Source organism: Macaca mulatta, chromosome 9 (assembly GCF_049350105.2).
Source record: "Macaca mulatta isolate MMU2019108-1 chromosome 9, T2T-MMU8v2.0, whole genome shotgun sequence".
NCBI lineage: Eukaryota > Metazoa > Chordata > Mammalia > Primates > Cercopithecidae > Macaca > Macaca mulatta.
Window position 1 is genome coordinate 144,786,826 of NC_133414.1, and position 27,135 is coordinate 144,813,960.

General features: G+C 49.0%; 1 protein-coding gene across 7 annotated transcripts in view; it reads left to right on the forward strand.

The window, feature by feature from the left end:
- The window catches only part of INPP5A (inositol polyphosphate-5-phosphatase A), a 249,651-nt gene that overhangs the window by 138,694 nt on the left and 83,822 nt on the right, over positions 1–27,135 (forward strand). For 5 of the 7 annotated variants that reach the window (XM_028827054.2, XM_077947896.1, XM_077947897.1 and 2 more), the window contains one exon: positions 20,554–20,617. In XM_028827054.2, coding sequence (XP_028682887.1) covers positions 20,554–20,617 — 64 coding nt within the window. Of the gene's footprint in view, positions 1–8,699; positions 8,727–9,070; positions 9,179–20,553; positions 20,618–27,135 lie in introns of those variants that run through there. The other 2 variants (XM_077947900.1, XM_077947899.1) reach the window with 2 other exon arrangements.

Genomic DNA, 27,135 nt, shown 5'->3' on the forward strand with positions numbered 1-27,135 from the left:
CCACACCTGACCCCACACCCCCAACCCCATCCCCCAGCCCCCATCTTCAGCCTCTCCTCTTCTCTGCTGGAGTCCCCAGCCCCTGGCCTGCTTGCTTCTCAGCATAGCCCTGGTCCAGAAGCAGGAGGACACTGTCAGCCCCTCCTTGCTGGGGGGGAGAGTGGTTGGGGCACACCTGTCCCCTGCCCCTCCGCTGCCCACAGCACAGCTAACTCTCCCATCATGCCTGCGTGCATCCCCGTGGCCTTCTGGGAGGTCCCAAGGGGGAGCCTGTCTTCTCCCCAGAGCACCCAGTCTCCCTTTGTGCCAGGTCACCTCCGTGAGCAAACAGGCGGGCATTTCCCTGTAGGGGAGAAGCCTCCCTTGACCCTGTATCTCCCCAGCCCCGTGTCCTATAAAAACTGATTTCTTGGCAGTGTCTTTCGTTTTCTTTTTTTTAAGGAAAGTGATGGATATTCATGTGGCCAGGACAGCGGTGCCAAAGTGGAGAAAGTGCAAACAGCAGTGACGGCTTGACGGGCGTCACTTTTCCTTGGTCTTTGTCAGTCAGGTCTGATTTATAACAGGGCCATTAGTGGGAGATAGCTTTCTTTGGATGTCTTTTCCCGTAAGGGTTGCTCATGGTTTGGCCTCAGTAAAGGTAAGGAGGAGAAGGTCTCTCTTTCACATTGTTGGAAGTGCCAGGTGGCCCGCTCCCTCCAGCGTGCAGCATGGGCATGTGGGCATGCCTCCATCTGCCGGGAGCATCCCTGTCTTTCCCTTCTGATTGGGACAGTGGGTCACACTGGTGGCCAGTGGGCAGCTGGGGCCCCTGGAGCCATGGCCCTCCCTGGGCCCAAGGAAGGTGCAGCTGACTTAGGAGTGAAGAGTTCAAACATGGGCTGCAGCGAGGCTTGTGCCCTCCCTGCTCCGGACTCCGCCCTCCGTGCTTTGGACTGCAGCCTCCCTGGTTTGGACTCTGCCCTCCATGCTTTGGACTCTGCCCTCCGTGCTTTAGCTACCACCCTCTCTGCTTCGGACTCCGCCCTCCCTGCTCTGGACTCCGCTCTCCTGCTTCAGACTTTGCCTTCTCTGCTTCGGCGTCCACCTCCTTGCTCTGGAAGAACGCAACCTTCTTGGCTGGCACAGCCCTTCCTGCCATGCCTATTGATCCCATCATCAGCCAAGGACGTGTTGGGGCCATATTCTGTGGCTCCTCTGGCATGGGAAAGTGCTGACAGGAAGTAGCACCCGCACCTCCTGGAATAGCAGTTGGCACAGGAGCTTCCTGACACTGTTTCACGTGCCTTACGTGTGTCACCCATGCAGGGATCGGAACAGTCCTACGAAGTAGGCACTGTTATTGCCTTCCCCGTGTCATGGATAGAGATGTTGAGGTACAGAGAGGTTCAGGGACTACCTGGAAGAGGCCGATGTGGGATTTGAACTTGTTTCTGGCCTCAGAGCCTGCAGGCTCAACCAGAGTGCTCTACTCTGAGAAGGGGACAGTGCAGGAAAGGCCAGCTTCAGCCAGGGTGGTGGTGGGAGTGATGCTCAGGGTGGACAGCATTGATTAGAGGTGACTGTTGTCCAATATTCAGCTAAACTGTAGCTTTTAAAGCTTGAGGTCAGGATTAGTTCGAGGTCAGAATTCAGTAGTGCCTTTCCCAAGGATGTGGAGAGAGAACTACATTTTGTTAAGTGGCTCTTGTTGAGCATTGTGATCTATACATGTTGTTTGGTTTATTCCTTCATGTAGAAAGATTTCGAGCACGACTGCCTCATTTTTCCTTTTTTTCATTTTTCTCCTTTCTCTGGTCAACATTAAGTTTTAGGTCATGCCTGTATCATTCAGCAGTTGAACAGATAAAGTAGCCCCATTTTTAAAAGGTGGAACAGAGGCTTTAGTGATATTGTATATTTGCCCAAATCACACAGCTAGAAACTGCAGAGATGCAAACTGAATTAATGAGCTACAGATAGGCTAGGAGAAAATATTGAAAGACTGTGTGGAGAGACCAGCCCCGGGTAGGAAGGGGAGTCAGGGAAGGCGTTGGCATGTGGAAGGTATGGGGTCCAACACACGTGTAACTGAAGCCTAGAGAGAATGCAGAGAGGGAGAGGAAGTCGTTTTTGAAGAGATGAGAAATCACTGTTTTCCGGACTTAGGAAAGACTTTGTATTAGTCTGTTTTCACACTGCTGATAAAGACATACCTGAGACCGGAGGAATTTACAAAAGAAAGAGGTTTAATATGGACTTACAATTCCATGTGGCTGGCAGAAGGCAAGGAGAAGCAAGTCCCGTCTCACATGGATGGCAGCAGGCAAAGAGAGAGCTTGTGCAGGGAAACTCCCCCTTATAAAACCATCAGATCTCACGAGACCCACCCACCACCATGAGAACACCGTGGGCAAGACCTGCCCCCATGATCCCGTTACTTCCCACAGGGCCCCTCCCACAACACGTGGGCTTCAAGACGAGATTCGGGTGGGGACACAGCCAAACCGTATCATTCCACCTGGCCCCTCCCGGATCTCATGTCCTCACATTTCAAAACCAATCCCCAACCCAAATACTATTTCATAAAGTTAACAACACTTAAATGCTGATATGAAGTGAATAAATCTTATGTCACGTGATAAAGGAAAAGGAAATAAAATGAAGGTATTTTCTTAGTACAAGTGTATACATGCGCAAACGTGTTTTTAGCAAAATAAGAAGGAAATACTCATGACAATTACAGTCCTCATTTCTGCAGCTGGTCACGTGGTCATAGCTGGTATTGATGACTGCCTTCTCCTGCCCATTCTGTATTCCCTTTGCCTTCAGCATCACCTCAGCAGGTTATGGTTTTTTTTCCTGGTGGAATGTCCCAAACCTTCATTCCTGAGGGCCATTTGTAGTCCTGCCTGGATTGGGCTGTTGTAGTTTCCCATTGACCTTAATCACGGCATGGTACTACTATGAGACGCCTCAATGGATCTCCTGGATTTCAGGTGTATTCTTCCTTAGCCTTGTTGTAGAGTAGTAGACTGATTTCATCTTGATACACCAGGCCAATCACCCCAACAGTGTAACTCCCTTCTTAGCCTGTTGACATAAAAGTAGGAGGAGCCCAGAGTATCCAGGTGACAATCTGAACTTCCAGTTTAACGGGATTATTGTTGTGTCTTGTAGTGGCAGTGTTCCTCCCTCTGGAACTGAGACCTCTAGGCCAGCCGAACGTAATGTTGCAGGAACAGGAAGCAAAACTTTTGCTAGTGGATCATTAGGGGTGATGGTGAGTGGTGCCACTTCCACTTCCATCCCTTGATTCCTGGACCCATGAATCCTGGCTATGGGAGAAACAGGACGATATATTGGACGCTGATTCAGAGCATACACAGCCTTCTGGAGAACTTGGAGAACTTCGCGCCAGCCCTGCAAAGTATTGTCACCTAGTTAGTGTTGTAATTGTGACTTTAAAAGGCCGTTCCACTGTTCTGTCAATTCAGCTGCTTCAGGATGATGGGGAACATGATATGACCAGTGAATTCCATGAGCATGGGCCCACAGCCACACTTCTTTAGCCATAAAGTGAGTGCCTTGGTCAGAGGCAGTGCTGTGTGGAATACCATGATGGTGGATAAGGCATTCTGTGAGTCCGTGGATGGTAGTCTTGGAAGAAGCATTGCATGCAGGATAGGCAAACCCATATCCAAAGTAAGTGTCTATTCCAGTGAGGACAAACCTCTGCTCTTTCCATGATGGAAGAGGTCCAATATAATCAACCTGCCACCAGGTAGCTGGCTGATCACTCCAAGGAATGGTGCCGTATCAGGAACTCAGTGTTGGTCTCTGCTGCTGGCAGATGGGGCACTCAGCAGTGGCTGTAGCCAGGTCAGCCTTGGTGAGTGGAAGCTCATGTTGCTGAGCCCATGGGTAACGTCCATCCCTGCCACGATGGCCACTTTGTTCATGGACCTATTGGACAATGACAGAGGTGTTTGGGAAAGATGCTGAATGATGTCCACAGAAGGAGGTGAAGGGGGTCATCCTAATTACTTGATGATTTAAATGTTCCTCTGCTGAGGTCACCCATTGGTGAGCGCTCGCATGGGATACAAATATCTTCACGGTTTTCGACCACTCAAAGTCAAACCATTGACTACAGCCTATGAATCAGTATATAATCACACATCTGGCCATTTTTCCTTCCATGCAAAGTGTATATTCAAGTGCACTGCTCTTAGTTCTGCCCACTGGGAAAATTTCCCTTCTCTGCTGTCCTTCATAGATGCCCTAGAAAGGGGCTGCAGTGCTACAGCTGTCCACTTTTGGGTGGTGCCTGCATGTTGCGTAGAACCATCCATGAACCAGGCCCTCGTCTTCTCTTCTTCTGTCAACTGATCATAGGGAACTCCCCATGAGGCCATCGGTACAGGCTGTGGGGAGAGAAGGCAGGTGGCGGGAGTGGAGACCATGCACATTTGAGCCACATCGTCATGTAACTTACTTGTGCCTTCAGGACTTAAGCCAACCACGTATATGCCACTTCCATTTGATGACGGAATGCTGCTGTGCACGACCTACTTTATGCGAGAGGGGTCAGAAAGCACCCAGTTCATGACATGCAGTTCAGGTCACATGGTGACTTGGTGACCTCTAGTCAAACGCTCAGTATCCAGCAAATCTCAGTAACAGGCCAAGAGCTTACTCTCAAAAGGAGAGTCGTTATCTGCAGAAGATGGCAGGGCCTCTCTCCAAAATCCTAGAGGCCTGCGCTGTGATTCACCTATGGGGGCCTGCCAAAGGCTCCAAACCCTCTCTATCTGCCACAGACACCTCAAGTGCCACTGGACCTGCTGGGTCATATGGCCCCGTGTCAGAGCAGCTGGCACAGCAGCCTGAACCTGTCGCAGAGCCTGCTCCTCTCCTGGGCCCCCTCAGTCCTCCATACCCAAAATCCAGAAGGTTGGGAATCCCAATGAGTCCCTAGCAGCATCAAAAAAATAAAAACTCATACCCAGTCAGATTATAACAAATCGAGAAAATGGTAGAGAGCATGGGGGTGTGCTGCAGTCACACCAACGGGCCACCTTCCTGTTCCTGCAGAAACGGCAACCGCAGGGGACGGCGCAGCCGCGTCTTCTGTGTCCTGGAGGAAATGTCAGCATAGGGTCTCACCCGGCAAAACATCTGTTAAGATTGAAGGGGAAATAGACATTTTAACTCAAATGGAAGACAGTAAGTACTTCAAGCGGAGAGCGAATGATCTCAGATGAAGTCTAAGAGATGAGAAAGGAATGAGACGCCAAGGCAGTGGGGGAAGCGGGCAAATGGCCGTGAGCGTTGGGTGTGTAAACCGAGGCACCTCCTGCAGTTTAAAATGCCGAGAGAAGTGCAGTTCAGCACTGCCCACTGGGAAAATTTCCCTTCTCTGCTGTCCTTCATAGATGCCCTAGAAAGGGGCTGCAGTGCTACAGCTGTCCACTTTTGGGTGGTGCCTGCATGTTGCGTAGAACCATCCATGAACCAGGCCCTCGTCTTCTCTTCTTCTGTCAACTGATCATAGGGAACTCCCCATGAGTCCATCGGTACAGGCTGTGGGGTGGGTGCGCGTGGAGTGAGCATTCCAGGGGCCTTGCCGTGCCTGGGAGAATGAAGGTAACGGACTCCCACGCGGAGAGTTGGGACCCTGGTCAGGGTTTGGAGGGAGTGCGTGCCCTTGGAATACCACTGTTTTAGCATTTCTGGGGACCAGAAACTAAGTTAAATTATTTGAAACAGAAGTAGATGGCCATTTCCCAATATAGTGGACATTTAAAACTCAATTAAGGCTTTTGAGTAGCGGTTTATATGCCCTGAGCTTTTGTACTGGCAGAAGGTATTTTGTAAACAGCTTGTGTTCAGTGTTGGCCATCTCTTAAAGTGCATTTTACTTTAATTATTCTATATCCGTAATGCACATAACCAGTTTCTCCAGAACATGTATACATGAAATGTAATTGAAAAGCTAATGATTTTTAGAAGACAAAAGATAAGACTCAGAGCCATTTTAATTAGGATGCAAACTCCTTACATAATTTAATTGGCATAAAAGTTTATTGATTTACTTTTATAATCATTTATACATAGAAAAATATAACTTAATAAATTTCATAATTAAAACTAGTTATTTTAAGACATATTTTTCTTCATTGAAATTTTCAATTTGTGAAATATTTATTATTCAAAAAATAGCATCTGTGTTGCAAATGAATCTCATTTTGAGAGGAAAATCTCTAGGTGGTACAGGTTTAAAATGACTCGTGTGCACCCACAGGGAAACTCGGTTCCTCGCACAGCCTTTTTTTCATAAGACCTGTGGAAAGGCTCTAGGGCATCACGTCTCCTGTGGCCGAGGCTGCTGTCTGGCACACCGCGAATTCTGGGCTGGGACCTTTCCACCTGTCTCCCCACCCTCCAGATGAAAGAGGCACGGGGAGTTTACTTGCTTTTCCTTTTTGTCTGGCATCAAGCGTGAAATATATTACATCAGACAAAAGTCAATAGAGATTTCCCTTTTGAAAAGCAAGGCCAGGATAATGTGCCGAACACAAGCAGGTGACTGTGTGGGACAGGGCTGCCCAAACCGCCACTGGCCTACAGACTGCTCTTCTGGCCAGTCCGCTCCCTGCGCCCCTGATGAGATGGCAGCCCTGGGCACCTGTGGCTGCTCCCTTCTCCTGACTCCACTCCAAGGTGCCACGTGCCCAAGGTCCCGTCCTAGCCCCTGACCAGCCCCTCCTGTTTCCCCCGTGGTTCCTTGCCCCACTGACTGCTGGCTCTCACCTGCTCCTGTCTCTCCCCACTAGTAGCCCCAGTCCAGTGCTTGACCCTGCCCTTTTCTCTGGCTCCAGCTCCTCCTTGGCAAGGTGAGTCTGTCCCAGCTTTGAGGCCCATCCACATGGTGACCCTCAGTGTCACCCATGCATCTGTCCTGAACTGCAGACCCACAGGTTTTCACATGGTGGCCCCCAGTGTCACCCAGGCATCTGTCCTGAGCGGCAGACCCACAGATTTCCACGTGGTGACCCCCTGTGTCAGCCAGGCATCTGTCCTGAGTGGCAGACCCACAGGTTTTCACGTGGTGGCCCCCTGTGTCATGCGGGCATCTGTCCTGAACAGCAGACCTAGGTTCAGTCACCTTTGATGCCTCCCTCCCTGTTTCAGCCTCCGCAGGTCCATGGCTGGACGCTGTCTCCTCAGAGCCTGTCCCAGATCACATCCGTCCCGGAGGTCCTGTGGATGCTGCCTGGGTGCAGAGCTGAGCCTGCCCACTGGGGTTCCTCTGTCATGGCCTCCTCGCCATGCCGCCGTCTTGGGCTCTGGCCATCTGGTCACTCATGTATCTTATGTGTCTGAGAACATATGTGGCACAGAGAAAGGAGAAAGTGCTGGGCGCGTTTTTGTGGAATGTGAGTGGTGACTGAATTCTCTCAGAAAGGGTGGGTGTCCTTAGACTGGCCGATGACTTTGCCCCCCAGTGTGACAGAGAGCCTAGCACCAGTCGCAGGCGAGAAGCCAGAACTGCTGGTCACCTCGCTGCCCTCAGATGTACCCCCTTTGGAGAAACCCACTGCAGGCTGTTTTACAGGCTGTCTCGTTCCATTTCAGTTGCTCCTCACCGTGGTAATAGGAAATGTTAACGCGTGCACTCGTCTGGTGGAATTTATCGTGGCTGGTGAGGGCGATTACGCGGCTGTTGTGTGGTCTGTTTACCCTCGTGTCAGCATGACTGGTGTTCCACGCTGGCAGATGAAGCCCCGCTCTTTCCTGGGCTGGCTAATTGGGGACACTACATCCAGGAGCTGTGACAGGGTTCAGCACCCCACGTGCAGAACGCCGGCTTCCATGGGGCACGCTTTATAAAATGCTCTTTAATTCAGGAACAGAATATCATTAGCTTTGTAAGTGGATGAATACAATGGACAACCAATTTAATTAACCTCTAGCGTCGGCTCTCGGACAGGAGGCAGAATGAGATTACGTGTGCATCTCTCCCGCCGGCAGCCAGCCCGGAGAGGGGCTCAGCGAGAGGTCAGACAGGGGGACACCTTGGTGCCGTCATCCCGTGTTTGGCCCCAGGAGCTGAAATTGGAAAGTCAGTGCTTTGTGAATAAGTCAGCTCTCATTTTGAGATGGTCACGGAGCTCCTCGGAGAGCGGACGGTCACAGCCCCTGCATGCTGCGTGGGGGTGGCTGGCACGGGGGGAAGTGGGCAGTAGTGAGGACGCCGCCTTGTCCAGTTGGGTCGGCCGCCCATGAGTTCATTATACAGGAAAAGATCTATGAAGCTCTACATTGATTTAAACAAAAGCTTTGTTTCATTTATTATTGTTTATAATCTAATGAATGTTATCTTAACTTTGATTTATTACTCAATCTGTTAAATTGTTTTAAAACCAGGTGTCTTGGGACTTGCTTTTGTGATAGGGTTAAATGTGTGACTTTTGCGAGTGCGTTCAGCTTCTCGGGAGCACCGTGAGCCTGTGCTTTGGGTTGTGCTTTGAAACCTGACCTGAGGGTTCTGTCTGGCGTTCCTGAGCTGCTGCTGCTCAGCTGGGCACCCAGAGGGTGTGGTGCGTCTCTCATTGCCCAGGAGCCGTGGAATTCCTGCCTGCCCTGACCTGGGCATTGTGGTGGAGGACTCAGAGGTGCCCAGGCCACATGCCTGCCCTCAGGGGTTTTCCTTCCCTAAAATAATTCAGATGAGGAAACCGGTGAGTACTGGAATGTGCAGCGCCTTGAAGGGAAGGCTGGGGACTGGGGCTGCCAAGCCTCTGCCCGGAGCAGGCAATCAAGAGGACTGCTTGGAGGAGGCTGCATTTACACAGAGACCTGAAGCAGCAGGGGGTTCATGTGAGAAGCTGGAAAGGGGGGAGGCCGCAGAAGTACCCTCCTGACAGAAGGGCGCGGTCTCCTCAGGCCCAGATGGCCAGTGGGGCTGGAGCTCCGTCAGCTGGGTGTGTGAGGGCCAGAGGACAGCTGGGGAGGCCGCCCTGCAGGACGTGGCTGGGAGGAGGTACAGCGGCGGGCGGGACGTGGCTGGGAGGAGGTGTAGCGGCGGGCCCAGAGGTGCATGTGGAAAAGGCCACCCTGGTGCCCAGCAGAGAAGAGACCGAGGGGGCCACAGCTGTGGAAGAGGCGGGGGCCCCACAGGGAGATGAGGAAGGTGGGTGTGCGGCAGTGCAGACACGTGGAAGGCTAGAGATGGACAGGGTCCTGTCCTCTGTAGAACCTGTGGAAGGAAGGGATGTTTGGGGGAGGCATATGGACAAGATGCCGGAGGAATCTGGAGAGATCCGTGGTTTCCCGTGGGAGCTGGAGGAGGGTGAGGGTGGGGTAGGTCCCGAGTCCTGAAAGGTCGGACTTGTCACGAGAGACCCAAGTGGGGACTGTGTAGCCACCGGGCCGGGAGGCTGGCCTTTAGGAGGCTCCATGCTGTGTACACAAGAGCTGCCCGCTGGAAGATGGGACAGATGGGCCACCACAGCGCGAGGAAGAGGTGGAGGGGAAGGGCTCATAGGGTACCCTGAGCAGATCCAGAGTGCTGTTCTTCCCAAGTCGTAGGAGGAGATCCAGGGAAGGAGAATGTGGTGTCTCGTAGCCCGGAAGTAACAGAGTTTGGAGGAGAGGGGAGGGCATGAGGAGGTGATGAGACAAATAATTCTGGATTATATTTAAAAAATTAAAAATCTACAAAATGAGACAGGAAAATGGGCAAAGGATACAAAGAGTTCACAGAAGAAACTTAAATTGCCAATAATCTTAAAAAGAGATGCAGCAGGCACACAGACAGTGGAGCAGAGGAGACAGCCAGGACCCACCCTGCCTGGGCAGCCAGGTGACCTCTGACAAGGGTGCGAGAGCATTCCGTGAGAGAGGGCACGTGCAAGAGCATTCAGTGGGAAAGGACAGCCTCCAGGCAGTGGTGCTGGGAACGCCAGTACCCACATGCAGAAGAGTGAAGTTGGCCCCTCACATTACATCATGTACAAAGTTAACTCAAAATGAGTCAGAGACCTAAAACCATAAAACTTTTAGAAGAAAACATGGGCCAGAACCTTCACGACGCTGGATTTGGCCATGATTTCTCAGATGCAGCACCATAGGCACAGGCAGCAAAAGAAAAAAGAGACAAATCGGACTTCATTAGAGCACAGCCACTTTGTACAGCCAAAGACAATGTCAACAGAGTGAAAAGGCAACCATGGAATGGGAGAAAATATTTCCAAATCATAAATCTGATAAGGAATTACTATCCAGAATATATAGAGATCTCCTAAAACTCAACAACAGCAACCACAAAAACCAACCTGAGTCAGAAAGGGGTTTGAATAAGCATCTTCCCTCCAAGGACGGCGTGGAGAAGGCCGACAAGCACACGAAAAAGCGCCCAGCTCCATGAACCCTTAGGGAGATGCAGATCCAAACTGCCATTTTCATTTGTCAGTTTAAAAGGACCTGCACTGAACTAATACCTTATACCCATGAGGGTGGCTATTTTCAAAAAGCACAGAAAATAGCAGGTGCTGGTGAGGATGGGAGGGGGTTAGAACCTTTGTGCACGTCGGTGGAAATATGCCAGGGGGCAGCCACTGTGAACATTGAGGTGATTATTCAAAAAGTTAAAAATAGAATTCCCGTCTGATTCAGCAGTCCCACTTCTGGGTACAGATCCCAAATAAATGAGAGCAGTCTCCGGCAGATATTTGCACATCCATATTCAAAGCGGTGTTATTCACAACAGCAAAATGCAGAAGCAGTACCATGGACTATGACCCACCCTCAAAAAGGAAGGAAATTCTGGCAGCCACTACAACATGGTGGAGGAACTTTGAGGACATTATGCCAAATGAAGTAAGCCTGTCACAAAAAGACAAATACGGTATGATCCCACTTACATGAGGTACTCGGATTAGTCAAAGTCACGGAGACAGAAAGTACAATGCCTGGTTGCCAGGGGCTGGGGGGAGAGCGGGAAAGGAGTTGTTGCTGGTCGGGAACAGTCTCAGCTGGGAAGGTAGACAGCGTCTGGGAGACGGATGGTGTGACGGGAGCTGTTGCTGGTCGGGAACAGTCTCAGCTGGGAAGGTGGACAGCGTCCCGGAGACGGATGGTGTGATGGGAGCTGTTGCTGGACGGGAACAGTTTCAGTTGGGAAGGTGGACAGCGTCCTGGAGATGGTCAGTTGGGAAGGTGGACAGCGTCCTGGAGATGGTCAGTTGGGAAGGTGGACAGCGTCCTGGAGATGGATGGTGTGATGGGTGCAGGTGTTCGTTAGGTGCGGACTGCATGCCACTGACCTATACACCTTCAGGTGGGTACAATGGTAAAGTTTACTCTGTGTGCATTTTACTACAGCCACACATTTCGATGAAGAGATGCCCAACTATGCTAGTGTAATGAAGATGCAGATTAAAACAATAAGGTCTGATTTCACACCTCTCTAGTTGGCAAAAACTAGTGGCTGGCACTGGGCCATGGCAAGGATGTGGAACATGGACACTGCCCTGATGAGACCACTGGGGGGTCGCCATGGCAATGGGAGGGGGCAATGTAGTGATGCCTGGGAGGGCATGTGTCTGCGGGAAGGCCATCTGTGTATTATATACATATGCACACACGTTTAATCCGCGTGTACACGTGTGTGTTATCCTATGTGGAGGGCACGTATCTGCAGTGACACAGCAAGGCTGTTATATACATATTCATGCATGTTTAATTCATGTGTACATGTGTGTATTACCCTATGTGGAGGGTGTATGTCTGCGGTGACCCAGCAAATCCTCCTGTGTCTGCAGTGACCCAGCAAATCCTCCTGCATAGTATGTCTGTGTGAACACTTGGTACCCGTGTACCCAGGTGCTTGTTATCTCTGACACACCTGCTCAGTAACACCATGCAGGAAAGACTATTATAGCATCAATTATAATACTCAAATAATTGGAAGTAGTCTTTATGTGCAACAGAGAAATGGATAAATTACAGGGTTTTGTTTGTTTGTTTGTTTGTTTGAGACAAAAATCTCACTTGCTCTGTTGCCCAGGCTGGAGTGCAATGGTGCGATCTCGGCTCACTGCAACCTTTGCCTCCCAGGTTCAAGTGATTCTCTAGCCTCAGCCCCCCGAGTAGCTGGGATTACAAGCATGCGCCATCACGCCTGGCTCATTGTTGTATTTTTAGTAGAGATGGGGTTCTGCCATGTTGGCTAGGCTGGTCTCAAACTCCTGACCTCAAGCGATCTACCTACCTTGGCCTCCCAAAGTGTTAGGATTATATGTATGAGACACTGTGCCTGGCCAAATTACAGTATTTTTATATGGTGAATTATTATGTAGCATTCAGAATAAACTAAAATATAACTTTGGGGGAAAAGCTTCCAAAGGTGAGGTGGATGAGCTAGTGTTGATGAGAGTTCCATGCCGAGGCCATGCCCTGCCACCTTGCCTGTTACTTCTGTTCAGCACCATTCAGGATGGTGGTCACCTCTCAGAGGGAGAGGACTGTGGCCACGGGTGGGCTGCAGAGCCCATTCCCAGCACACCTGCCATCGTTTGGGCCTGGGCTGGGCTGGGCTTCTCTGCCTCCTGATGGACGCCGGGGCAGAACCGGGGCTGTGCAGTCCTCTGCTCGTGCTGTGCCGTGCTGTCCCCCTTGGCCTAGGTACAGCCAGTCACTGATTCATTCTTCCCTCATTATTTTATTATTCTTAATATAAATGGCAACCACCTCTGAAGTCCCAGCGTGCCCTTCCATCTTCCTGTGTGCACCTGCCCAAGCCCACCCCCTAGCCTGTCACCCACCCTCGCAGATAACCACTGCGCAGAATTCTGTGCTCATCCTTTCACTGCCTTCTGAATGTGATCGTAGTGTCGCGGTTTTTAATTTGTTTGTTTCACTCTTTTTGACCGTGTCTTGATCTTGGTATCACACCAGGGAACGCTTGAGGAACTTTCCTCTTTCTCAGCGTCCTTTGTGAAATCCACCTGTGTTTTTGGTTGTAACTCTGATCTGTTTATTTTCCTTGCTGTATCTGGTTCTATCATAGGATATTTCAAATTCAATTTACCCATTTGCACGTTAAGCATTCGGGTCATTTTCAGTTGGTGTTTTCAGAGGTCCTGCCATTGTATTCTCATGCCCGCCTCCTGAGAACTCCAGCGTCTCTGACAGAGGTCTGTGTGTGCTTTCCACGTGTGTATATGGACTTATGGATGTCTGCAGGTGTATGCTTGTATGTGTATGTGTGTATTACATATGTATGTTTGTAGTGTATATGGATGTGGGTTACATACATCTGTGTGCATGGATGTGTATGTGTATGTGTGTATTATATATGTATGTTTATAGTGTATATGAATGTGGGTTACGTACATCTGTGTGCATGGGTGTGTACGTGTGTGTGTGCAGGAGTTTCTCTTGGGTGCGAAGCAGCCGTGAGGGTGTGGGGTTGTAAGTTCACAAGACCTGGCATGTGCCTATGGCTCATGTATGGATGTGGGTTATGTACATCTGTGTGCATGGGTGTGTACGTGTGTGTGTGTATTATGTATGTATGTTTGTAGTGTATATGAATGTGGGTTACGTACATCTGTGTGCATGGGTGTGTACGTGTGTGTGTATTACATATGTATGTTTGTAGCGTATATGAATGTGGGTTACGTACATCTGTGTGCATGGGTGTGTACGTGTGTGTGTGTATTACGTATGTATGTTTGTAGCGTATATGGATGTGGGTTACGTACATCTGTGTGCATGGGTGTGTACGTGTGTGTATTACGTATGTATGTTTGTAGCGTATATGGATGTGGGTTACGTACATCTGTGTGCATGTGTGTGTACTTGTGTGTGTGTATTACGTATGTATGTTTGTAGCGTATATGGATGTGGGTTACGTACATCTGTGTGCATGGGTGTGTACGTGTGTGTGTGTATTACGTACGTATGTTTGTAGTGTATATGGATGTGGGTTACGTACATCTGTGTGCATGGGTGTGTACGTGTGTGTATTACATATATATGTTGTGTATATGGATGTGGGTTATGTACATCTGTGTGCATGGGTGTGTACGTGTGTGTGTATTACATATGTATGTTTGTAGTGTATATGGATGTGGGTTACGTACATCTGTGTGCATGGGTGTGTACATGTGTGTGTATTACGTATGTATGTAGTGTATATGGATGTGGGTTATGTACATCTGTGTGCGTGGGGGTGTGTGTGTGTGTGTATTACGTATGTTTGTAGTGTATATGGATGTGGGTTATGTACATCTGTGTGCATGGGTGTTTACGTGTGTGTGTGTATTACGCATGTATGTTGTGTATATGAATGTGGGTTATGTACATCTGTGTGCATGGGTGTGTACGTGTGTGTGTATTACGTACGTATGTTTGTAGTGTATATGGATGTGGGTTATGTACATCTGTGTGCATGGGTGTGTACGTGTGTGTGTATTACGTATGTATGTTTGTAGTGTATATGGATGTGGGTTATGTACATCTGTGTGCATGGGTGTGTACGTGTGTGTGTGTATTACGTACGTATGTTTGTAGTGTATATGGATGTGGGTTATGTACATCTGTGTGCATGGGTGTGTACGTGTGTGTGTGTATTACGTACGTATGTTTGTAGTGTATATGGATGTGGGTTATGTACATCTGTGTGCATGGGTGTGTACGTGTGTGTGTATTACGTATGTATGTTTGTAGTGTATATGGATGTGGGTTATGTACATCTGTGTGCATGGGTGTGTACGTGTGTGTGTATTACGTACGTATGTTTGTAGTGTATATGGATGTGGGTTATGTACATCTCTGTGCATGGGTGTGTACGTGTGTGTGTGCAGAAGTTTCTCTTGGGTGTGAAGCAGCTGTAAGGGTGTGGGGTTGTAAGTTCACAAGACCTGGCGTGTCCCAGTGGCTCATGTCTTCAGTCACTTATTAGTCACTGTGAGCCTGAGTGTCTTCTCATTTCTCCTGTATTACAAGGGCAGAGGAAATGTCTGAAAGATCAGGCTGGGAACCACATGCCTGTCTCAGCTCGGGCAGGTGCTTTCACCCTAATGAGGACGGAGCATCAGGCTTGGCCCCTGTGATGTCCTCAGCTTTGTTCTCAGAGAGCACAGATGTTTGCCGCTGGCCCTCGCAGGGTGTCAGAGCCCAGGTGAGCATGGTCGTGTGCGCCTGGGCTCCTGCACAAGGCCGTGCCCTTCATCTGGGGTCCTGGTCCTTGCAGCTGGGGAAGGAGTGGGCTGCGCATGAGGGGACTCAGGTTTGGTAATCTCTCAACTCTCATTTAAAACAAATGAACTTCTCTGTTTTGTTGCAGACCTGAAGATTAGTTACCAACAATATCTTAGGAAGTTTTTCTTTCTGCTCCTAGATTTTTTTCATTTAAAAAAAAAAAACTGGAGGTGAAAACACTTTATTTATCCGTAGAAATAACAAAATGTCTCAGAGTGAAATGGGAGCCACCAAATGCTGCCACTCTCTTTTCTGAGTCGCTGTTGATAAGCACAGTCGGCCTTAGTCAGGGCTCCCCTGGGCCATGGACTGTGACCTCCTCCCGCAACACTTTTTCCCTTCCCAGTGGCAGAACGCAGCGACAGGCTCCACGGAGATCCCCCTGGGGCGCACGGGAAGCTGGCACCTGTGGTCACGCCCGCGATACGGTTGGAACCAGCACAGGAGAAGGGCCCTGTTGCCACCTGGGGCCTCACGTGGACACTGCTTGTGCGTTTCCCCCTTCTGTCTTGAGCAGAGCGCGTGCTCCTGGGTGTCCCTTACTGCAGGGGTCTGTGTGACTGACGTTTTAGGAATGTGCTCTGTTTTGTGCACAAGGGAGCTGGGTGCAGAAGACCAGGTTAATGATGTGTGCTTTGGTCGTTCACCTGATTACAGAAATGATAAATTACCGGCCATCTGACTTGTTTGCAAATAAAAAGTGATAGAGGCATTTCCAATGGCAGCTTTGTGTTGCTGCCTTGTCAGCCTCTGCCCTGGCCTGAGTCATCCCGAGCCTTTGAGCCGGCGGCTCCGTCTAGGAGGTGGGACCCCGCTCAACAAACACGGGCTTTGTGATTGCACAGTGCCTCCGGGACACGTTGTTCTTTCCGAATGTGTGAGAAGTGGTCTGCTCCCGCCCTGAGCTGGCTGTTTGCAAAGTGGGCCTGCTATCAGAACTCAGCTCCCGAAATCAAGCTAAGTGACACAGTGTGGCCATTTATCATATTACCGGACTCCAATTGAAGTAGAGAGCTTGTTTTAATAGCATTTGCAAATACTCCATCTTCACTAGCCGCCCCATGAGAGGCACTGAACCTCCATGGTACGCGGGGTTCGTTGCGCCTTGGTCGCCAGTTGGTGTGGAAGCCTGCTGGGTGGTGACTGGAGCTTCCGTTGCCCTTTAGCTCCCAGGCTGCCTTCAGAGACTCGGGTCCCACCATTGCAGCCCCAGCCAGGGCCCAGGTTAGCCGGGGTCTGGATCTCCTGTGTGGCCTGCGCCGGATCTACTTTTCGGTGCCCCAGGGGCTTGGCTTTGTCCAGCGGAGGCCACTTCCTGGCTGTGCCGTGGCCTCCGGGGGATGGAGGGCTCCTGCCGATGTCTGCAGTCCTAGCAGAAGCCTCACAGCCAATGGCTGCATTTCACTAATACAGAATTAATGAGCACTCTTGACAGTCTTGTTTATAAATATGTAAAAAGTATTTTAATTGTTTTTAGCAAGAGGCAAGGAGTCATTGTTCTCAGATGAGACAGACATACTCTTGACAAGTACTGTGGTCAGAGGCCTGGGCGAGCTGGGGGCTTCCTGTCAGCAAGCCCCGGACACGCTCCTGGCCCGATGTCCTGGGTTTGTGATACACGCTCCTGGCCCGATGTCCTGGGTTTGTGATACACGCTACTGGCCCGATGTCCTGGGTTTGTGATAAATGGGTGCCCTGAACCGTATTGATGGGACAGGGTAAACACCGAAAAAGTTGGGTTGAACTTTGACTTTAAATGTTCATTAGAGCTAATTATGGATTTTCTGACTATGAATTGCAGTTTCTATCCCTGCATTGGCAATTTATTTTTCACTTATTTGTTGCAAACTTTATAATATTCTGTTAGCTTTATCACATTCAATGAGGTAATGGTTTAAATGTTTGCAGTGACATTTATTATGTTTTTTCAGAGTGCTTTATCTGAAACAAATGAAGGAATATATTCTATAAAGAAGGGCAGATGTCGGCAGAGGAGACGTTAAGTCTCATACATCGGGCACAGGCCTACAGTTTTCTGTCTTAACTCTGTGCTGAAACTCTATTTTGCCAAAGAGAATGATGAACACTGGCTTTTTAATTTTAATTTTCTATTTTTTTCAGAGTCTCGCCTTGTCACCCAGGCTGGAGTGCAGTGGCACGATCTCGGCTCACTGCAACCTCTGCCTCCCAGGTTCAAGCGATTCTCCTGCCTCAGCCTCCCAAGTAGCTGGGATTACAGGCACATGCCACCATGCCTGGCTGATTTTTGTACTTTTAGTAAAGACGGGATTTCACCATGTTGGCCAGGCTGGTCTTGAACTGGTGACCTCAGGTGATCCGCCCACCTCGCCCCCACAAAGTGCTGGGATTACAGGTGTGAGCCACTGAGCCCGGCCAACACTGGCTGTTTGTAAGACCTGCTGTAAAGGTGGCTCAGTTCCCTGGGTTCCGAACAGGTTCACAGCAGATGCCTAATGAAATAGCAGATCAGTTGAGCAGTGTCCATGTCACAGCCAAGTGCATCATGGCCATGCGCAGCCTTCTGGACCCAGCGGCAGCTCACCAGGGCATGTGGCCTGGGGCCAGGGAGCAGAGAGGGCCCGAGGACAGAGCCCCATGTCAGGCACACAGGTTCTGCCACCTCCTGGCTTCCCTGTGGAGGCAGAGACGCTGCCTGCTGTGCCCTAGACCCACCTGCAAGAGGAGAGGAACTGCACTGCGTCCCCCTCGGGTGTCCTTCATCCCTGTCCCCCAGACAGAAGGTCCCTGTCATCTGTCGGCTAGCCTGGGGGCTCCCATCTGGGTGGTGGCCAGGATGCAGGGCTGGGAGGCCCATGGCTACCCCACAGCTTTGGGTTCTCCCACTGAGGTCTGGCACTCAGGAATGTGCACGTGTGTGTGTGTACTCGCACCTGCCACCTGTGCCGGGTGGAGGCAGCACGTGTCCCTGCTCCTCCCTGTGGGCATGTCCCCTTCCCAGTCAGACACAGCAGAGACAGGAGGCAGAGGCCACCATGGCTTCGGTGCACGGGGCTCAGGCTTGCCAGCCGGCCTCTCTTTTTAGGAGTTTAAATGCACTCCTTGAAGTGTGTTCTGTCAGAGGACAGCTGTGTCATCCTCAAGGTGAAACACTGTTTTCTGGTGAGGTGTCCATGTGGCCAGCTTCCCGGGGAGCAGGACCATCACCCTGGCCCGCTGTGTGCTGCACACGCCCTAGGAGCAGGAGCTGCACAGCCTCCAGGGAGCTTCCCATGTTGTGGGGTCGGCATCAAACCAGAGACGGCCTAACAGGTCCCAGAGAGCTGACCCAGGGGCCCAGGGGGCTGCGGACAGGGACCTGGCCAGAGTTACTGGCACGCTTGGCCCTCAGCAGGCCCAGAACATAGGTCCCCTCACCACGCACTGTGCCCGGCGCCCTACGCCTCTGCGGGAGCAACGACCTCCTGACACCCCAGTGTGGTGCACCTTCCTACAGCCCTGCCCCCAGGACAGCCACCCCAGGACCAGTCGTCAGGGAGGGAGCAGCAGTTCCCTGGGAACTGCAGAGCTAGAAGTGTGTGGGACGTTTAGCTTGGGCCTTGGAATTAGGTGATGCTCAAGCATTGCCTTTGTCTTTCTCAGAGAGACAATAGCCCTGCAGCCCCGTAGGACAGCATCTTAGCAGGAGGTCCATGCTGGGGCGCTCAGAACTGCAGGGTTGTGGGGTCATGGTTCTGCCCAAAACAAAGCAAGAGTGCATGAGTGCGTGCGTGTGCAAGTGTGTGAGTGTAAGTACACGTGAGTGCATGTGCACAAATGAGTTCGTGTGTGTGACCAAGAGTGTGTGTGCATGAGTGCATATGTGCACAAGTGTGAGTGCATGACTGCAAGTGCAAGTGCATGTGAGTGTGCATGTTAGTGCATGTGTGTGCGTGTGCATGTGCAAGGGTGTGAGCAAGCACATGTGAGTGCATGAGTGCGTGTGCATGTAAGTGCATGTGAGCAAGTGCCTGTGTGGGCATAAGTGTATGTGTGCAAGTTGTGCGAGTGCCTGAGTGCGTGTGCACAAGTGTGTGAGTGTACACAAGTATGTGCACGAGTGTGTATGAGTGCGTTAGTGTGTGTGTGCAAGCGTGTGGTGTGCATGTGTGGAAATGACTGTGCATGAGTGTACAAGTGAAGCCTTAGAATGAGGTGATGCTCGGGTGTTGCCCTTGTGTTGCCCACAGGCTCACACAGAGACAGTGAGGGATGCACGGCACCCTGTGCTTTCAGCTCTCTGAGGACAGGCCCTGTTCAGAGTGCAGAGTTGGGGTTAGAGCCCCCAGTGGCTAAGAGTCTCTTCGCTGCAGGAGGTCCTGTGTGACATGGTCACAGTTGGGCTCCCTGCGGGCAGCCCCTGCCCTCCATCTGCAGCTGTGCCCATGTGCCCTCCTCTCTGGCCCACCTGGCACTGCCCCTTCAAACTCTCCCCTGCTTTGTCCCAGCACCTGCCACCCGCCCAGGGCACACAGCTATCTCCTGAGATAGATTTGTTTGTTAAGTCAGGTTTATAAAGGTCTAATGTATAGACGGTGAGATTCGCCCTGTTTGGGGTATAATTTAGTGAGTTTTGACAAAGGCAACCACTGCAACCCAGTGTAGAATATTCTGATCACCCCAGAGTTGCACCAGGCCCCGTGTTGGGGTTGCCAGATTTAGCAAAAGAAAAAAATACACAGAAATAATATACACGTCAATATGAACACACTGCTGCATGTAGACACAGGTTCACCTGTAGAAAATACGGCGTGAAACCTGAAGTTCGGATCAACAAGTCACTGTCTGTGTAGTGTCCATTGACCCAGCCCTGTGGCACCCGGCCCCGTACTTTTGCCTTCTCTGGTGTGGAGAGCAGGGGCCCCTGTGCTCTGCACCTGTCTGGCTAATTTGTGAGTGGGAGACACTGGCGGCTCCTGGAGCGATGGGGCAGGGTGGGGCCGGGCGCAGTGGAGCTGATGGTTGGGGGCCCCGGGACGAAGCTGAGCGTCAGTGCTGGGAAGGGTCTGGTCCACTCAATGCCCAGCCTGCGGGACCTGTGCCCCTGCTGGAGCCAGCACTGGCTGCACGGCTCACCGCGTGCTTGGAGCTCGGTGGAGTTTGGGTGTTCGCAGGTTTCCTCTGCTTGACGTCTTGTGCCTCAGTAATTGTGATTAAATTACAACTGGTTAAACTCTTGCTCTAGCGAGTTTAAAAGAGCTTTTATTTATTGTTAGAAACGATGCTTTAGAAATATTCCCAGCACTAGTCTCTCATTTGATTTCTCTTTTTGCTCTACAGGCACTAGGAAGCTTTTATTTTCTTCATGAATCCTTAAAAAACATCTACCAATTTGACTTTAAAGGTAAGACTGCGTGCCGTCTTCCGGGATTTTGTCTCGGCGCTCACCCCTCCTGGTGTCTGGCTTCCCCAGGCCCCTCCTGCCCTGTCTCCGTGAATGGCCACTGTGGGCTGGGTGTCTTGAGCCACTGGCCAGAGGTCACTCCAGGGGCCTCCTGGACCTGGTCTTGAGACCCCGTGGCCGTCCCACACTGGCTCCCTGGCAAGGCTCTGGTGGGGACCTGGCTTTCCTAGTGTTAAGAGGAAGGAATAGTTTGTTTCTGTGTTCCCCTCCAGTGTGAGAAAATGAAACGCGAATAAGAGGGTTGCATGTTTCAGAAATAAGAACAGGCAGGGACAGTCCTCTGTGCTGTGAGCAGTGTCCCTGTTTGATGGTCATATGCTGTGTGTCTTCATGGAAAAGACTTGCCCTGAGACGCTCCACTGACACGAGCTGTCCCCTCCTGTTCATTTCTTTGTTGGGGGCAGGTGTGTGACCTAGGCTGGGTGTGGGGCTTCCCTGCGTGCTCCACACGGCCTGGGGGTGTTTGTGCCATGACTTCCCGTCTGATGCTGTCGTTTCCTGCTGTGTGTGAGTCCTCGGAACCCCCGCAGCCTCCAGAGCAGATCACACCCATGTGAAGTGCCTGCATGCTGTGGTAACTGGAGCCACAAACGATATCATTTCGCTCAGATTCCGTGTTTGTGCTCCCCCGGGAGACGGAGCGCCTCATGTGAAATTGCGCAGCAGTCTCATCTCAGTTGCTCGAGTGGCGATTTCATTGATGATGAGAGCAAGATTCTGGCTGGCAGATTGATTTCTCACTGCCCTGTTACCTGAAGATCTTCAGATCCTTCCACATTCAGATCCTTCCCCATTCTAGCATCCGAGCCCTCCTACAAGGCCCGTGGCAGGATCGGCCACACAGAATCGCAGGAGCCGGCCAGTGGCGCTCTTCGCTGCATTTCAGGAGACAGGGCACCTGCGTGCTGTGTGCGCAGGCACGGAGCGGCCGGTGAGAGTGGGGAGAGAGGGCGCTCAGACGCAGCGTGTGCCGCAGGAAGCTGCAACCAAGGAGCTTGTGTGTCAGGCTTCACCGTGCTCCAGATCTGCAGAACTTTTCTGTTTCTCACTAGCCATTTGAATACCTGTTTTACTACCAAGTTAAATCAGTCATGAAGTGCCTGGTGACCCTACAGTGTATTTAAAACTCTATGTGAGATGCACACTTCACTCTCGCAGAACTTTCCCCAGGGCCCTCCATGTGGCCAGACTAACAAGAACAACGTGAGGAGTGGGCAGCGAGTGCGTCCTGAGCGTGTGGTGTGTCAGGAAGGCGTGCGGACACTGGAGACATGTGGTCGCGGGAGACGTGAATGCGGGACGTGTGCGGTCGCAGGAGGCGTGTGGATGCTGACAATGTTCTCAGTGCCCCGCATGGCAGATGTTGCTGCTGATGCTCAGAGCAGTGCGGGGCCCTCGGACTGGGGGGTCAGGCCCAGGGGTCAGGCTGGGGCCTCGCCGGGCTGGGCAGTTGGGCTCAAGGGTCAGGCTGGGGGCTCAAGGCTCTGAGAAGGACTCAAAAAGAAAACTAGAAATCAGGAACAGCACCAGAAAGGAAGCAGTGGCTCATCCGCGCATGGGCTGAGGGAAGAATCAGTGAGCTGGACGGTGTTAGAAACTTCACAAACTGAAAAGGAGAAATGAGAATAAATTTGAAAACAGAAGAAAATGGCCAAGACCAGTGGAACAGCAACAACAGGTGCAGCTTGTAAAGGGAACCCCAGTAGGAGTAGAAAGAAAGGAGCAGAAGGAGGATTTAACGTAGTGATGGTTTAGAACTTTCCAAACTTGTAACTGACACCAAACCACAGATCCAGAAAGCTCAGTGAATGCCAACACCAAGCAGGATAAATGCCAGAAAGTCGACCCCCGGCCACCTTGTATTGAAACTGCAGAAATTCAAAGAAAAAAGAGAAAATTTTGAAAGAATCCAGGAGATTCCTTATAGGCGAGGTGATTGCTTACGTATAAAGGAACAAGGATAAGAATTACATTGGACCTTTTCCCAGAAACCATGCAAGAAGGAAGAGAGTAGTGTGAAATATTTACAGCATTATAAGAAGAAAAATATCAACCTAGAATTCTATATTCAGAAAAAAAAATTATTCTTCAAAAGTAAAGAAAATTGACTTTGTCAGATAAGAAAAAAATGAAGTAATTTGCTGCCAGTAGACCTGCCTTACAAGAAATGCTAAAAGAAGTTCTTCAACAGGAGGAAATACCATATGGCCCAGAAACTCTGGTTTACCTAAAGAAAGAAAAAGCATGAGAGAGGGAATAAGTGAAGGTAAAATGAAATGTATTTTTCTTACCCTTAATTGATCTAGCAGATAACTTTTGTTCAAAGTAATAACAGCAACCATATATTGATTAACTGCAGCTTATGGATAAGTGGAATGAATAACAGAAATGTTATAAGGACAGGAGGGAGGAATTTGGGGTACTCTGTTATAAGAAACCTGTACTATCATTTTAAGGAATATAGTATTATTTAAAAGTGGACTTGGATTAGTTATACATGTATATTGTGAACTGGAAACCACTAAAAAACTTTTTAAAAGAAGTATAACTGATGTGTTAAGAGAGGAGAGATAATGGCACCGTATTAAATGCCCAATAAAAGCCAGAGAAGGCAGAAAAAGAATGGGACACCCCAAAGATACAAAGAACAAAGGCAATAAATAGAAAACTTACAAATATAGTAGATATTACTCCAACTATATCAACGATCCCTTTGAATATGAATGGTCTAAATACACCAATTAAAGGACAGAGACTGTCAGAGTGGATTTAAAACAAATATACCCAACTATGTGTTGTCTTCTAGAAACCCATTTATATAAACACCTAAAGATTAATAGATAAGGGATGGAGGAAGGTATACTGTTCTTACATGAATCAAAGGAAAACTTAGATGGGCCAAAAGAAAGTTGGAGGAGCCATATTAATTTATAGCATCAAATGCTTATATTAGAAAAGCAGAAAGATCTAAAATCAATTATCTAAGCTTGTACCTTAGGAAACTAGAAGAAGAAAAGTAAATTAAACCGAAAGCTGGTTCTTTGAAAAAAATCAATAAAATGGATAAACCTCTAGCCAGACTAAGAAAAAAAGAGACAAATTATTAATATCAGAAATTACCAGAATAGGCAGAGCAGACTTCAGAGCTAGGAAAGTTTTCAGCAGTAAAGAGGGACTTTACATCATGATAAAAGATCAGATCTCCAAGAATACGTAACAATCCTTAATATCTAGGTGTCTAACAACAGAGTGTCAGAATACACAAGGAGAAAACTAGTAGAACTGCCAAGAGAAACAGATGAATGAGACTTCAACACCCTGTATCAGGAATGAACAGATCTGCCAAGCATAAAATCAGGAAAGACATAGTTTAACTCAACAGCACCATCAAACAAATTGATCTAATTGACATTTATAGGATACCTCATCCAGTAACAGCAGAATATACATTTTTGTCAAGCTCACATGGAACATTCACTACGACAGATCACATTCTGGGCCGTAAAACACACCTTTACAAATCTAAAAGAATAGAAACCATATGCAGCATGCTTATAGATTACAATGGAATTAAACTAGAAATCAGTACCACAAAAGTAGCTGGAAAATCCCCAAATACTTGAATATTAAACAACAAATATCTAAATAACATATGAGTCAAAGAAGTCTCAAGAGAAATTTAAATATATTTTGAACCAAATGAAAATGTGAATACAACTTAACATTCGTGGGATATTAGAACAAGTATTGTTTAGAGGGAAATGTATAGCATCAAATGCATATAAGGAAGAGCTAAAAAGAAAAAGCGCTAAGAAGAAAGGAAGAAAGAGCTAAAATCAATTATCTAAGCTTCTACCTTAGGAAGCTAGAAGAAGAAAAGAAAATTCCAAGTAAGCAGAAGAAAAGAAATAATGAAAATTGGAACAGAAATCAACAGAATTGAAAACAGGAAATCAATAGAGAAAATCAACAAAACCAAAAGCTGATTCTTTAAAGAGAGCAATGAAATTGATAAACCTCTAGCCAGACTAAGAAAAAAAGAGAGAAGACACAAATTATTAATATCAGAAATTAGAGAGGGACCATTACTGCTGATCCTGTGGACATTTAAAGGATAATAAAAAGAATATCATTAATTTCTGCCTATAAATGTAATAACTGAGATGGGCCAATTCCTTGAAAGACACAATCTAAGAAAACTCATGCAAGGAAAACTAGATAATCTGAACAGGCCTATAGCTATTAACTAACATTGAATAAGTAATTAATAACCTCTAAAAAAGAAAGCACTAGACCCAGATGGTTTCACTGGTGAATTCTATCAGGCATTTAAGGAAGACATTATACAAGTTCTCTACAATCTCTTCCAGAAAATACAAGCAGAGGACAAACATCCTAAATCATTCTATGAGGCCAGCATTACCCTAATACTAAAACCAGATAAAGACATTACAAAGAGAAGGAAAACTATGAACTGTAAACAAAAGTGCTCAACAAAATTCTCAACAGGCAGTTATATACTGTGACCAACCAAGATTTACTCCTGGTATACAGGCTGGTTCAGCATTTAAAAATCAATTAATGTAATTCATCACAGCAACAGGCAAAAGAAGGAAAATCCCATGATCATAGAATAGATGCAGAAAAAGCATTTCACAAAATCCACATCTCTTCATGATTTGAAGAAAGCTCCCAGCAAACTAGGAATAGAGGGAACTTCCTCAACTTGGTAAAGCTCCAAAAATCCTACAATGAACACCACACTTAATGAGAAGTTAGATGCTTTTCCTCCGAGATCGGGAACAAGGCAGGGATGCCTCCTCTCCTGCTTCTCTTCAACATCTTACTGAAAGTCTTAGATAATGTAACAAGACAAGAAAAGGAAATAAAAGCCATATTGATGGGGTGATGGGAGATAGAACTATTTCTGTTCTCAGATGATATGATTTTGTCAAGAATCTCAGAGTCAGCAATAATAACAGACAAACCTGGTACTAATCAGCAATTATAGCAACATTGCAGGATGCAAAATTAATATACAGAAATCAGTTGCTTTCCTATATAGCAGCAATGAACTGGTGGAATTTTAAATTAAAAACATAATACCATTTACTTAAGCACACACCAAACGGAAGTACTTAAGAATAAATCTAACAAATTAATACAAGATCTCTATGAGGAAAACTATAAAACTCTGATGAAATAAAGAAGATCGAGATAAATGGAGAGAGATTTCATTTTCATGGATAGTGCTATGGTTGGAATGTAGGTGCCCCCTACCCCCAAATTCATCTGCTGACCTAACCCCTAAGGTGATGCTGTTAGGAGGTGGGGCCTTGGGAGGCTGATTAGAGTGTGAGGTCAGAGCCCTCACAAATGGGATGGGAGCCCTCATGAAAGAGGCTGGGAGTTCATTTGCCCCTTCCACACGTGAGGACACACACAGGGCACCATCCGTGAGGAACCTCATCTCCTAGCACCCTGATCTTGGACTTCGTCCCCCAAAACTAGGAGAAAGACACTTACTTTGTTTACAGACCACCCAGTCTATTTTCCTGTAGCTGCCCCATGGACTAAGACAGATGGGACAGCCCAGTACTGTCAAGGGTTCAGCTCTTCCCAACTTCAGCTATAGATTCAACACAGCCCCAGCAAGGTGTGTCACGCCATTGACAAGCTGACTGTAAAGGTTATGTGGAAAACAAAATACCCAGAATAGCCCAGAGATTTGAAGAAGAAGAGCAGAGTCAGAGCCCGCACTTCCCGACTTCAAGACTTGCTGTTCTGCCTTGTAGGTGAATGGGCCAAGCAGGCTGTGGCATGTCAGCTCCACGGGGTGCTATTTGGCGATAGAAAGAAGTGAGCTTTGAAGCCGTGAGAAGACACGGAGGAGCCTGACATGCCTCCTACCAATGAAAGAAGCCAACCTGAAAAGGCTACACACTGTGTGATTCCAACTCTGTGACACTCTGGAAAAGGCAGAACTGTGGAGACAGTGAAAGGATCCGTGGAGTCTAAGCTCCGAGTTTAGGGAACGGCCTCTATTTAATGTTCTGTCCATGCTCCATGAGTCGCTGAAACATCTCATGCTGTCTCCTGTCCATGAGGCACCTGCATCCAGGACTGTGCACCTAGGGCTGGGCCAGGTCACAGCACCCAGGGCCAGGTCAGAACACAGCACCCAGGGCCGGGCCAGACCACAGCACCCAGGGCCGGGCCAGACCACAGCACCCAGGGCCGGGCCACACCACAGCACTCTGTTTTTGCCTGGGACTCCTGCCTACCCCAGTGGTGACCCAGCACCTCGGCCCACAGTGCCGTGGTCCTCAGGTTGCCCCCTCTGTCCCTCCTGCCACAGTGGGGTGGATAATACCCCAGAAACTGCAGTTTGGAGCTGCTTGTGGGACACAATACACTGCCCCAAAGTGGTCTCCAGGAACCTCCTTGACACCCATGAG